Consider the following 12,188-nt stretch of genomic DNA (forward strand, 5'->3'; position numbering starts at 1 on the left):
GAATCGAACCAGAAGCAGTGGCCACAGCCCTGCTTGCACTTGCCTCCAGTCAGCACCAGCACTGTAAGGTCGCACACAGTCTTCACCACACTCTGCTTCTCTTCTGATGGTGGTACACCAGGTGCAGGTTGAAATCGCTTCAACACTTCAATGAGCTTTTCACAAAAGCCCAGTTCCACAAGGTCCTCTTTCACTTCATCTGAGTGATGACACAGAAGGAAACAGAGAGATGAAGTCAATAAAACGTGCTAAATGTTCTGGTAAACCAACTTTTAACCTGCAAGAAACAATGTATGAATGTAATGATGATAGCTGAACATAGACTTAAAGCTCTTTAAAAAAAAGAAAAACTCAAAGCAGCTTCACAATGTGAGCTTATAACTTAGTTTTCTTCATGACTAATCGCATTCTAGTTTTCGTGACAGTCATATACCTACAAAAAAATTTAACTGAAGTTGCCTTCTTAAAACTTTTTTAAATTCTAAAGCATTTCTTAGAATTAGTTGCCATGAATCCTTTGGCACAGTTGGAGATCACATCCCTCAGAGACCTTCATGATTGGGCAGGATAAGGAGAGAGAGAACTTGGTTTCCTGTTTATGGGGGTTTAACGTCCCAAAGCTACTCAGGCTATAAGGGCTCCGTGAAGGGCTCCGGAAATTTCAACCACCTGGAGTTCTTTAATGTGCACTGGCATCGCACAGTACACGGGCCTCTAGAATTTTGTCTCCATCGAAATTCGACCACGCAGACGAGATCAAACCTGCGTCTTTCGGACCACCAGCCGAGCGCCAAAACCACTGAGCCACTGCAGAGGTTAGAGAGAGAACTTGGTGCGTGTGACTAGCCTGACCCTAATAATATGTGCCAAGGCCTTGCATCCATGTAAACCATATCTATGTATCCACTTAATAACACCTCTTTCTCACTATGCAGTACTTCTTCAATCTTTAAGTACAAAAGCTGGGCCTTGACATAAGACTCCCTCAGTATTTAGATGCTTTATGTTTCTTAGCAATCTGTTCTTCGGGTAGAAGTTCAACAAGGATACACATATACTGTGCTCTGAAAAGCATCCGCAGGTATGGGGACTGGGCACTCCTCGCCTAAACAATTGCTACATAACCAGTGACATGACAGAAGCCAACAGCCACAGAAACCAAGGGGCACAGGGGATTTTTTTTATTAATTTATTTTGTGGTGTTGATCAATTTAGAATATTACTGAATATGTTATCGCTTAAAGATAATTGATTAGAAAAGCAGAAGAAAAAACAACCACATGCCGCCGGTGGGATCCGAACCCACGACCTCCGAATTACGCGTCCGGTGCTCTACCTCTGAGCTACGGCGACGGCTGTCAATTATTCTGCTTTCGGGGGTATTTATGTTTACAAGTAACCTAACCTTGAGAGTGTTCATCAGCGCCACCCACGTTCATAAGCGGCGGACGTAGAACGTCCTGAGTTACCGCAGATGTGACGTAGAACGTCATCGAACGGAGAGGGTGGAAGCTGCGTGAGAACCCCCTTATGCTTCCTATGGCGTCAAGGCTGCCAGAATCGAGGCCCTCGCTAAGCAATTAAGCAAACAAGGGAAGGGTAATGAGGGGCTCGTTATAAATATGACAGAAGCCAACAGCCACAGAAACCAAGGGGCACAGGGGATTTTTTTTATTAATTTATTTTGTGGTGTTGATCAATTTAGAATATTACTGAATATGTTATCGCTTAAAGATAATTGATTAGAAAAGCAGAAGAAAAAACAACCACATGCCGCCGGTGGGATCCGAACCCACGACCTCCGAATTACGCGTCCGGTGCTCTACCTCTGAGCTACGGCGACGGCTGTAAATTATTCTGCTTTCGGGGGTATTTATGTTTACAAGTAACCTAACCTTGAGAGTGTTCATCAGCGCCACCCACGTTCATAAGCGGCGGACGTAGAACGTCCTGAGTTACCGCAGATGTGACGTAGAACGTCATCGAACGGAGAGGGTGGAAGCTGCGTGAGAACCCCCTTATGCTTCCTATGGCGTCAAGGCTGCCAGAATCGAGGCCCTCGCTAAGCAATTAAGCAAACAAGGGAAGGGTAATGAGGGGCTCGTTATAAATATGACAGAAGCCAACAGCCACAGAAACCAAGGGGCACAGGGGATTTTTTTTATTAATTTATTTTGTGGTGTTGATCAATTTAGAATATTACTGAATATGTTATCGCTTAAAGATAATTGATTAGAAAAGCAGAAGAAAAAACAACCACATGCCGCCGGTGGGATCCGAACCCACGACCTCCGAATTACGCGTCCGGTGCTCTACCTCTGAGCTACGGCGACGGCTGTCAATTATTCTGCTTTCGGGGGTATTTATGTTTACAAGTAACCTAACCTTGAGAGTGTTCATCAGCGCCACCCACGTTCATAAGCGGCGGACGTAGAACGTCCTGAGTTACCGCAGATGTGACGTAGAACGTCATCGAACGGAGAGGGTGGAAGCTGCATGAGAACCCCCTTATGCTTCCTATGGCGTCAAGGCTGCCAGAATCGAGGCCCTCGCTAAGCAATTAAGCAAACAAGGGAAGGGTAATGAGGGGCTCGTTATAAATATGACAGAAGCCAACAGCCACAGAAACCAAGGGGCACAGGGGATTTTTTTTATTAATTTATTTTGTGGTGTTGATCAATTTAGAATATTACTGAATATGTTATCGCTTAAAGATAATTGATTAGAAAAGCAGAAGAAAAAACAACCACATGCCGCCGGTGGGATCCGAACCCACGACAGTGAGTCATAAAGAAAGCCTTACAGCTGACTGCTTGCCTGTATGATGACCCCAGTTTCCTAGCTCACTAGCAGACTAGTTGCAACAATATTAAAATAACAGGCAAGTTTCTCATGCTGCTCCTAAGTTTGTACTCTAGTCTTGGTGAGGAAGTCACAGGGAATGAAACTTTCTAACATCAAAGCTAAATACATGCACCCAATGCTTATGCATACAGTAAACCTTTTGGCAAAGTGAAACCATACCATGTTGTGAACAGAGCTCACATAATGACCTGAACACAAACTGTCCTGCTCCTTTTTTTAAAATGCACATTCCTACACTCCTCAACACTACGAACCTTAGCCTGTGCTGGCCTACTGCTGCAACAGCCTAACTAAACAACCTCACCAGAGAGGAACAAAACACAAACACGTCATAGCACAAGAGGCAAAGTGGAAAAGTGGTTACAAGAGGAAGTGAGGTAGGAAACATCCAAATTCTTACCTGCAATCCTATTTTGGATTGATAATTTGTGCAGATGACTCAACATCAGCACCCTCAGAACCAAAAGGGAAGTGAATATGCCTTTTGTCAAAACAATTGCTATTATTTTTTAAAAATGATGGTAGGCTCCCTTCACACTGCATTTAAAAGAACCACTCAGCGATAGCGACCATTACATATATGTAGCACAACGGCTACTGCAGTTAGAGGCACGACACTCTGGGCTTTTGCAACAGCTGACACCCGAGCAGTTTCTATGAATATTGAGTATTAAACACAAGGTCTTTGATGGCTCCTAGTGGGACTGTGCAGTGTTCAACATTTGTTGGCTGTCTGTAATAAAATAGGATTGCATAATTCTGGTGTTTTATTTAATCCGAAATTTTAGATACTGATTTATTTCACACACTCATTAAAAACCTTCTTCTTACCCCTTTGAAATAAAATGTCGTTTCAACACATTGGTCACCTAATTCAGAAGCATAGCAAGGCCTAGAAAACAAAGGGGTAAAAAGTTTTCTTCAGCACATGCAATATTTTGTCAGTGACTACACTCACACTGTGCTTCTTATTTAACTAGCCAGCACTGTTATGGGGGATCGGTTAGGTTAAAGACCAGGCTGCTAAAAATTAATAGGCAGAAGTGGCACAAGCGCACAATATTGCACATTTGAGCACCATATCATCCAAGTTCCCAACTACTGCGTGTATTCACTGCAAACTAGAAAATACTCACCACTTTCAGCAAGATTTCCAAAGAGCTCAAGCAGAACTTCAGTCACTTCTTCTGAGAAAACTTTGTCAAGGTTGCTGAGCAGAAGAGAGAGTGTGTGCTTCTCAGTGAGTCGTTTACGGCCATCATCTGAGAGAGACAAGGTTACCCAGTGATGGTAAGACAAAAGGTGGCATGCTCAACAGTGTGCCACAACAGATACCAACACAAAGCAGTCTGCGGAGTAGATGCAACAATGAGAGATATTAAAGGGGGCCCAAAATAACAATACATTCTGAACACTAATCAGAGCTAGGACAACAAAGTTTTTGAATTTATGCTCACGAGAATATGCGACAAGACACCAAAGAAGCAGGAAAGGCAATGTCGCAAACCAGGAAACCTGAATTTCTTGACGATGCATGGGCTTCGCTTTATTCTGACTTTAAATGTAACACCCGTTCAGCATAGAAAAACTTGCATGAGCCTGAAGTCAGCTGCAATGCCATTACCCAGGCTCAGAGTGGCCAAACCATTGGATAAAAGTACCCCTTTGCCAATTTGCAGCAAGGTGCACCATGCCATGACGCAGCAATGAGAGAAAGTATGTGGCTTAACCTGACTGAAATCGCAATAAAATGCAAAGACAACGAAGAGCATTGCATATATAGTGATAGTAGCATCGTTGTATACTTAGAAGGGCAGCGACACTGATTATTTAAACAGAAAAGAAAAAGAGCCTGGCATTGTTTCTTTTTTTTTTTTTCTTCTCTGCAATGACGCATAAGATATTAGAATACATGGACCACCAAGTGGTACTCGCCTAAGACCGCTAAATAATTTTTAACTGAATTTCGTCTCTCGTACGTCTTCACGTTTGGTTTCATCAGCCAAACAATGGCTGTGACGTGTAAGAAGTGTTTCGGTCACATGAGGAAAGAAAAAAACAGCAATATAACCATTGCTATGCTGCTTTTTGTTACTCCAACTCATGAAGCAGGCTAATTTAAGCATTGTAGTGAATTAAAAGTATGTATCAGCAGTTACATTGTAGTTTATCTCATGCCTCTACATGATCTACACACTCCCTACACATCACAGCCATTATTGGATTGATGGAACCGAAATACATCACAAAAAAAATTCAATTATAAATTATTTAGCAGCTATAGGGGAATATCATGAGATGATCAATGTACAGTCTTTGTCAAAAGTAACCAGGCTGCATCGTTTGCTTCTAGCGCGTACAGTGGAGCCCTTACAGCTTCCCTGACGCTGAAATGGTCGTTAAAGGTAAGGACTGGGGGTCCTCTTACCTTCCAACAACTTTTGGTCTTTAGGAAAGTGATAGGGGCTCCACTATACAAACTAGAAGCAAACCATGCAGCCTGGTTACTTTTGACAAAGACTGTACATGCTAATACCTCACACATCATATGAAGAAAGCAAAAACGCAAGCGAGAATTTAGCGTCTATAGTCCTGTAAATGCAAAAAAATGCAAGTAAAGATACCTACCTGAATCCGCAATGCCATTAAGAACCAAGATGCAATGCATGACAACATCTTCAACATCTGAATACTTTTGCAGGTACTTGAGCAGGATATCAATCACTCCCAAACGAAGGGCATCCTCCTGAATTTCTGGAATTGCAAGTCAGCCTAGTCGTAAATACACATGATGCTTTCACAGGCAAAATTTACGAATCATCATGATGTAATGGCTTCCTGCCTTTCCATGGCAATATTTTATGAGAGCACTGGAGAGTTTTCGCTTCACTCAATGCCAGCACTGAAATCGATTAGCATAAATTTGCAGGCCGATTATTACTGGGTGTTTCACCTAAGATGTTCTGCAATTTTTAAAAATAGGCTTTTTGAGTTAGAAGAGCTTTTTGCGGCATAGCATTGTCAGCGGTGTAGCGCATCCGAATACAGCTAAGACATAACTAGTTGGCTGATTAACTATATTCAATAGTTAACTTTTTAATGCTTACTGTAGTCTCCTTATTCAATGAGAGGCATGTAGCCTACTACAACTAATATCCATATCAGTTTTTAGAATTTTGAAAACACAGTTACCCTTAGTGCTGTTGCAAAACAAATTTTGGCTATTTCAATGAGTTACGTGCACTGGAGGGGTTGCTTTCCCTGCAAGCTTTTTGAAACCGCATGTATTTTGGAGCGATGTAGGCAAAATTAGATGGGCCATAGTGTTGACAGTAAATGCGTTTAAAGATTTCTAAAAACTGATATTAATATTACTTACGGTGGGCTAAATGCCTCTCAATAAATATGGAAACTAAGAGTTAACTATTCAATATTGGTACACAGCTTAACTACTTAGCACATCTTAGCCGTATTCTCATGTGCTACACCACCAACAATGCTATGCCGAAAAAAATGTTCCTTCTAACTCAAAAAGCCTATTTTTAAAAACTGCAGAACATCTTAGGTGATTCATTCATTATTACAGCGCAAAGACGGCACAGAACAAGAAGGGGACACAACAGCGCTGACTGTCAACTAAGTTTTATTCGAGACCAGTAGGGTTTATATACCACCTGGTGATCAGAACGGGAAAACAAACATACAAGTATAGCTGTAGACATGCGCAAGGGTAAAGTGAAACACGGGTATCATTTTGTCCCATGTAAAGAAGGTGTGGTATATTCACTGCCCATGTCCTGTGGGAAAAAATACATCGGGCAGACTGGCCGCTGTCTGAACAAAAGGCTAAAAGAGCACAGTGACAATGTCGCACGTGTGGCTACCACAGGCCACGTAGCCAAACATTGCAGGGACTGCAGCACAGAAGATGACAGCGACGATAAATGTAAACCGATGTACAGGCAATGCAGTGTCATAGGGAAACACCGAGACACATTAACTAGAGAAATAATAGAAGCTGCTATGATTATTAGACTGCAGGACGAGTGCATAAGCGCACCATCAGTGGCATTGTCCCAGAAAGAGATGAAGTATCTAGAATGTGAAATCTGACAAGTGCCGGATAACCGCCGTTACTGTACCCTTGCGCATGTCTACAGCTATACTTGTATGTTTGTTTTCCCGTTCTGATCACCAGGTGGTATATAAACCCTACTGGTCTCGAATAAAACTTAGTTGACAGCAGCGCTGTTGTGTCCCCTTCTTGTTCTGTGCCGTCTTTGCGCTGTAATAATGAATGTAACTAACCAACTCGCCCAAAATGTTGTATTATGGATCTTAGGTGAACCACAAGGTAGCATCGGCGGCAAAAGTAAGAGACCCTCCTCCAAGTTTCGACCCGTGCCACTCTGCATAGGGGCAGCACGTGACAAAGCATTTCTGGAGTCGAAATGGGCCTACTGGGGTGGTCTCGACACCAGAAGTGTTTTGTCAGGTGGCGCCCCCATGGACAGTGGCACGGGCTGGAACTTGGAGGGGAGGGGTCCTGCCCCTCGATAGGGAGTTTTGCCCCCCGATAGTACATTCATGCAAAAAGGGAATTGAAAGTAATGCTTCCACAGTAACCTCAACAACTTTATTAATGACTGAATCAAACAAAACATTGCTTTAAGTCCCCTGAACATGGTGCTACATCCAACTTAGCCATTTTTATTTTTAATACATCTACACTATTATTTATGCTTGCTTCTTAAGCTACAAATTTACAGCCCATTTACCATAGTGCAATGTCATGCAAATAAAGCTAGGAAGGTTGTTCTTTATGAGACCTAACAACAGAGATTTACGGTGCCATCAGAGTTATACAGTTAGAACACTATCAGAGTTTTACACCGGATAAATTATGCTATTGCTCACTAATAAGAAAGCTAGCAAGGCTACAAAAGTTCCACACACAACATGCAGTCTTCTGCCTGAGATAAGAGCGTAAAATCAGATTACATCATACACTACTTAATATATATAACCTTACAGTTTCAGGCAAGAGTGAAATCTGTATTCAAATCAAGCACTGGATGCCATCTTGTCAAGAAAAAAAAAATGCTAGTTACCTTGCATGTCAGTCAAATTGAGAAGGCAGCCCGAGACAACAGTATGCAAATCTTTGGGTGCTGAGTCAACTTCAAGAACATTTTGCAGGAGCTGCAACAGCTGCTCCACACCCTGCTTTGACCGAACGAGATCCCTGCCATCATCTGAAAACATATTGAGAATACTCAGCCATTGCAAAGGGCAGATAATACGTGACTACATCTCCATTATTTCCCACACGCAAGAGCTGGAAAATATACGAAAAATATGAATTTCGGTGTCATGAAACAAAAATTTCCCAAATGTTTACTGACAGATTAACAATGAATAGGACACCATGCATCATGTGGCACAACTGTCACTGCACATTACTGCTCAGGTGTTGCAGTTGTTCCACCAGACAACCAAAGACCACAAATGGTTAAAACACTCACAGATCCAACCTTCACGTTTCAGCAATCATACTGCATCAATTAAAAGATAAAATGTGCACTCAGCAAGATCCTTTTTTGCTAATAACTGCATAAAGTGCACTGTGAACACTGAGAGTGAGAAGGCAAGCATTCTACACAATACATAGAAGCACTGCAAATTATAATGCAGACTTAAAATGCATGCATAAAATGTACCTGGGAAAATAACACCACTGTGTAACTTTCAGATAAAATAGCAGTAAGGCTCAATAGCTGAATAAGAATCTATCGAGTAGTGATGGCAGTGCATCGTTGGGATATGATGCATTACGAGTCCATAAGATGGTGCCGCACCCAAACGCACTCTTCCAGAAAATTATACAAAATAATTGTTTGACTTCTAAATGATTAGATCACTCTAGCTTTCACAGCCCTGCATTACACCAGCAAAGAACAAAAAACAGATCTACAATATCCACATGGATAAAGGGGAACTGTAAAGTTTAAAAAGTTTTACCATAGAATGCAAAAAATAAAGCACTTTCAAGGTATTTATTACTGATTACAGCAAAAATATTAATACAGACAGCAATGCCCTCACCATTATCATAGCAGATGTTCCCCAGTGCACGGCAGGCCTGAAGCACAACTGCATAGTTCTTACAAGACACCAGTCCAAGGAGAGGTTCGACAACAGCTGCATCAGTGAACTGCTTTCTCAGAGGCTCTGTTGGGGCAAAAACGTTTAAACGGTCATGTGTCCAACTGTACCCAAATGCTTTGATATTACTCGGGCACTGCCACAAACCTCAATGAAAAAAAAAAAAAAAAAACGAAATTAAAACCTGAAGAGAAAGCAAAATAAATGAAAGACCAGATTTATGCTGCTTACGCAATTAAGCGCGAAGAACTCCAGTACTAGGGAAACAGAAAAATAACGGAGGGCACTTAAGACTACTTGTGTGCTTTGAACACGAAGGCATTAATTTTTCAATTCATATATTTTCCTTTCTAATGACACACCTACCCATTAGCATACAGTCGTAAGGCAATGCATACATTAGGTTCACCTTTATTTGCCAAGGAGCAACGTGGCTGTGAGGCCTATGGTTTGCATGTTTGGCTTGCAATCTGAAGGCCCTTGGTTCAATTCCCTCCCCCTTTGGAAGAAATTTTTTTCTTTGCTGACGACGTTATTGGGGGTTTTCTGGACTACTTTTCCTGGATGCCGACAACAATGCCGAATTTCGCTGCTAATGGGCCATATAAGGCTTTTTTGCCTTAAAACACATTGGTACAAATAGCCCTTCAGAGCTGGTGATCACAAAAACACAGAGGACAGCACACTGTCATTTTTCCCTTGTAGTGACCCTTCTTTGAAATGAGAAGCACCCTTATGCACACATAGTTAAACTTGGTTTGTATGCACTGACATTATTTGGTCACCTATTCCTCAATGAGGCTGCCTTTGAAAACAAGCTATAGCAAGGCAACTTAAGCTGTAGTGATCACACTGAGCATGGTGATGTGCGCGAGTAGCATGCTCAATACTCTTGGTTGACCTGCCTACAATCTCCATACATCCAGGAGTATAAAGTTTTCTTAATTTCTTTTATACCATTTGGTTTCATTAAATTGAGAGCCAGACACCATAAATCGACTCTGCATGAAGCACGCTTACTGCCACTTTACATCCATAGAGATCCCTTTAGGTCACCCATTGCGGTGGCTATGACATTCTGATCGTCAGCAAAAGGCTACGGGTTTGACTCTGGCCACAGCAACTTCATTTCAATGGATGTGAAAAGCAAAAAACGGAGGTGTACTGAGATTTTCGAGCGCGTTAAAGAACCCAGGGTGGAAAAAATAAGCACAGAGCCCACCACTACAGCATGCCTATGCATGCCCATGCATGCCCATGGTGCATGCCTCACAGCTCTGGCAGGCAGAAATCCATAAATTATTAAAAAATATAAGGGCTGGTTTCCTGCAACATAATGGTACAAGAGTTGTTCAATGACAGGTGCAAAACACGTGATGGCATTAAGAAGCAGACAGATAATACTTGACTTGGTCAGACCGTTCACAATAAAAAGGAGCCAAAGTTATGTTAACAATGATAGGATAATGATAACATAACATAATATTCCTGACCATCTCTTACAGCAAAATATTACTTCTCTGTGAACATAAAATGCAGGCAGAGGGGCAGGTTATTAGTGACTTGAGAGAAATAGTTAATGGGTAGCAGTTACGAACACAATGTCAGCACCGAAATGATCAGCTGCACCACAGCAATATCAAACCAAATTACAAAACAGTTACAGGCTAAGATGGACAAGCGCACCTCTATTGAGCTATATTAATTCACAGTTTCGAAACTGAAGGAACTAACCAGATTTGGCCGCTTCTGCTATGGCTTGAACAAGGAGTGCCAGAGTATCTTCACTGATGGTTGAGGTAACCTTAAGGAGGTCTTTCGTGGAGCTGACAAACGTGCTCTTCACAAGGCGCTGACATACCTCCTGCCGGCTGGCTTCGGATTTTGGGTCTTTCTCTGCGCAGCAAACATCCATCAGCACGACAGTAAGGCAGAAAGGCACGGCTACATATATCGAAAAGCACTGCAGCGAGGTATTAACGCCTCGTTCTCGCAGCACTTACCGTCAGCTGAGAGGAGCGCCAGAAGACTCTTCAGACGAAGACTCAAATCTGCGCAGCTGGCTTTCGGATCCTGGCCAGCGCCGAGTTTGAGGCCATTGAGAATTTCGGTAATGTTATCTGAAAGTGTCCAACGCTGTAATGAGCAGAAACATGACGCGAAAGCACACAACAGCCCTTCACTGCAAATGAAAGCAGGGAAGCATACAAACCAAAAGGAAAAGGGTGAACTGCATAGAGCAAGACTGACTAAATCTTAAGGGAAAAACTGCTTAACACGCCTGACACCTACAGGAGCCACCAAAAAGCAGCCCCATTTTTACACTTTTATAGTAGACCGGATGAGTATCCTCCCTGCTCCACTAGGAGACAAGAGCTCGTGCAGGCTGTCACGCCCTTCTCAGGACTGTCAACAGTTTCACTGCAAAGCTCGCCACAGCTGATCGCTTCAAACGGTATATTATTTAGGGTTATCCTCCCACGTCGTTCGGGCATACATACCCATTGCGGACACCGTTGACAAACAGCAGTTTACTGCGCGCAGTTACGGGTGCTACATCGGTGCATCTCGGCGACTCCACTTGGCTGGGGCAGCAGCGCAGAGGCGCAGCGGCGCAGCGCAGCCAGCACGCCACCAACAAAACAAAGTACGAAAAAAACTTTGAATGGATCTGGATGCGGCTGCGACCTTCATAAAAAACTGGATATGGATATGTCTCTGGATCACTTCGGATGCAAAGCTAAATATAAAGCTGCTTATCAAATAGGCGGTAAATTTTGAATTTTACACACGTATATAGTGAACGAGAATACTCTCCACACATGGTAGGTACTCGTTGACAGCGCTACTTGTTTCTTCAGTTAATTTAATTCAAGCGTCAGTCAAAATAATCTGGGCGCCAGCGCATTTAATCTGTGCGCCACACTATTTAATCTACATGCCGGTATTTAATCCAAGAGTCAGCATATTTAATGTGAGCACGCCACTGCGAATAATATATTCGAGCATCTTTTTTTCCTTTCTTTTTTTTTTTTGGGGGGGGGGGGGGAGGGGGGGGGGAGCTGTGGCTAAAGGTACGTCGGATGGACCTTGTACATTTCTTTCTAGGATACGTTAAACGGATCCGAGCAGTGCTAAATGTACGTCGGGCGCATTTG

General features: G+C 42.6%; 1 protein-coding gene across 4 annotated transcripts in view; it reads right to left on the minus strand.

Annotated features, from left to right (window-relative positions):
* The window catches only part of vimar (visceral mesodermal armadillo-repeats), a 45,945-nt gene extending 34,262 nt beyond the window's left edge, over positions 1-11,683 (minus strand). For all 4 annotated transcript variants that reach the window (XM_089581288.1, XM_089581286.1, XM_089581289.1 and 1 more), the window contains exons 1-8: positions 11,532-11,683; positions 11,034-11,150; positions 10,765-10,926; positions 8,971-9,096; positions 7,977-8,120; positions 5,494-5,619; positions 4,002-4,127; positions 44-199 (exon numbers count right to left, since the gene is read on the minus strand). In XM_089581288.1, coding sequence (XP_089437414.1) covers positions 44-199; positions 4,002-4,127; positions 5,494-5,619; positions 7,977-8,120; positions 8,971-9,096; positions 10,765-10,926; positions 11,034-11,150; positions 11,532-11,535 — 961 coding nt within the window. In that variant the 5' untranslated portion in view covers positions 11,536-11,683. The remainder of the gene's footprint in view (positions 1-43; positions 200-4,001; positions 4,128-5,493; positions 5,620-7,976; positions 8,121-8,970; positions 9,097-10,764; positions 10,927-11,033; positions 11,151-11,531) is intronic.
* Between the last annotated feature and the right edge of the window lie 505 nt (positions 11,684-12,188).

The sequence above is a fragment of the Amblyomma mixtum genome, chromosome 3 (genome assembly GCF_055824585.1).
Source record: "Amblyomma mixtum isolate Tamu chromosome 3, ASM5582458v1, whole genome shotgun sequence".
Lineage (NCBI taxonomy): Eukaryota > Metazoa > Arthropoda > Arachnida > Ixodida > Ixodidae > Amblyomma > Amblyomma mixtum.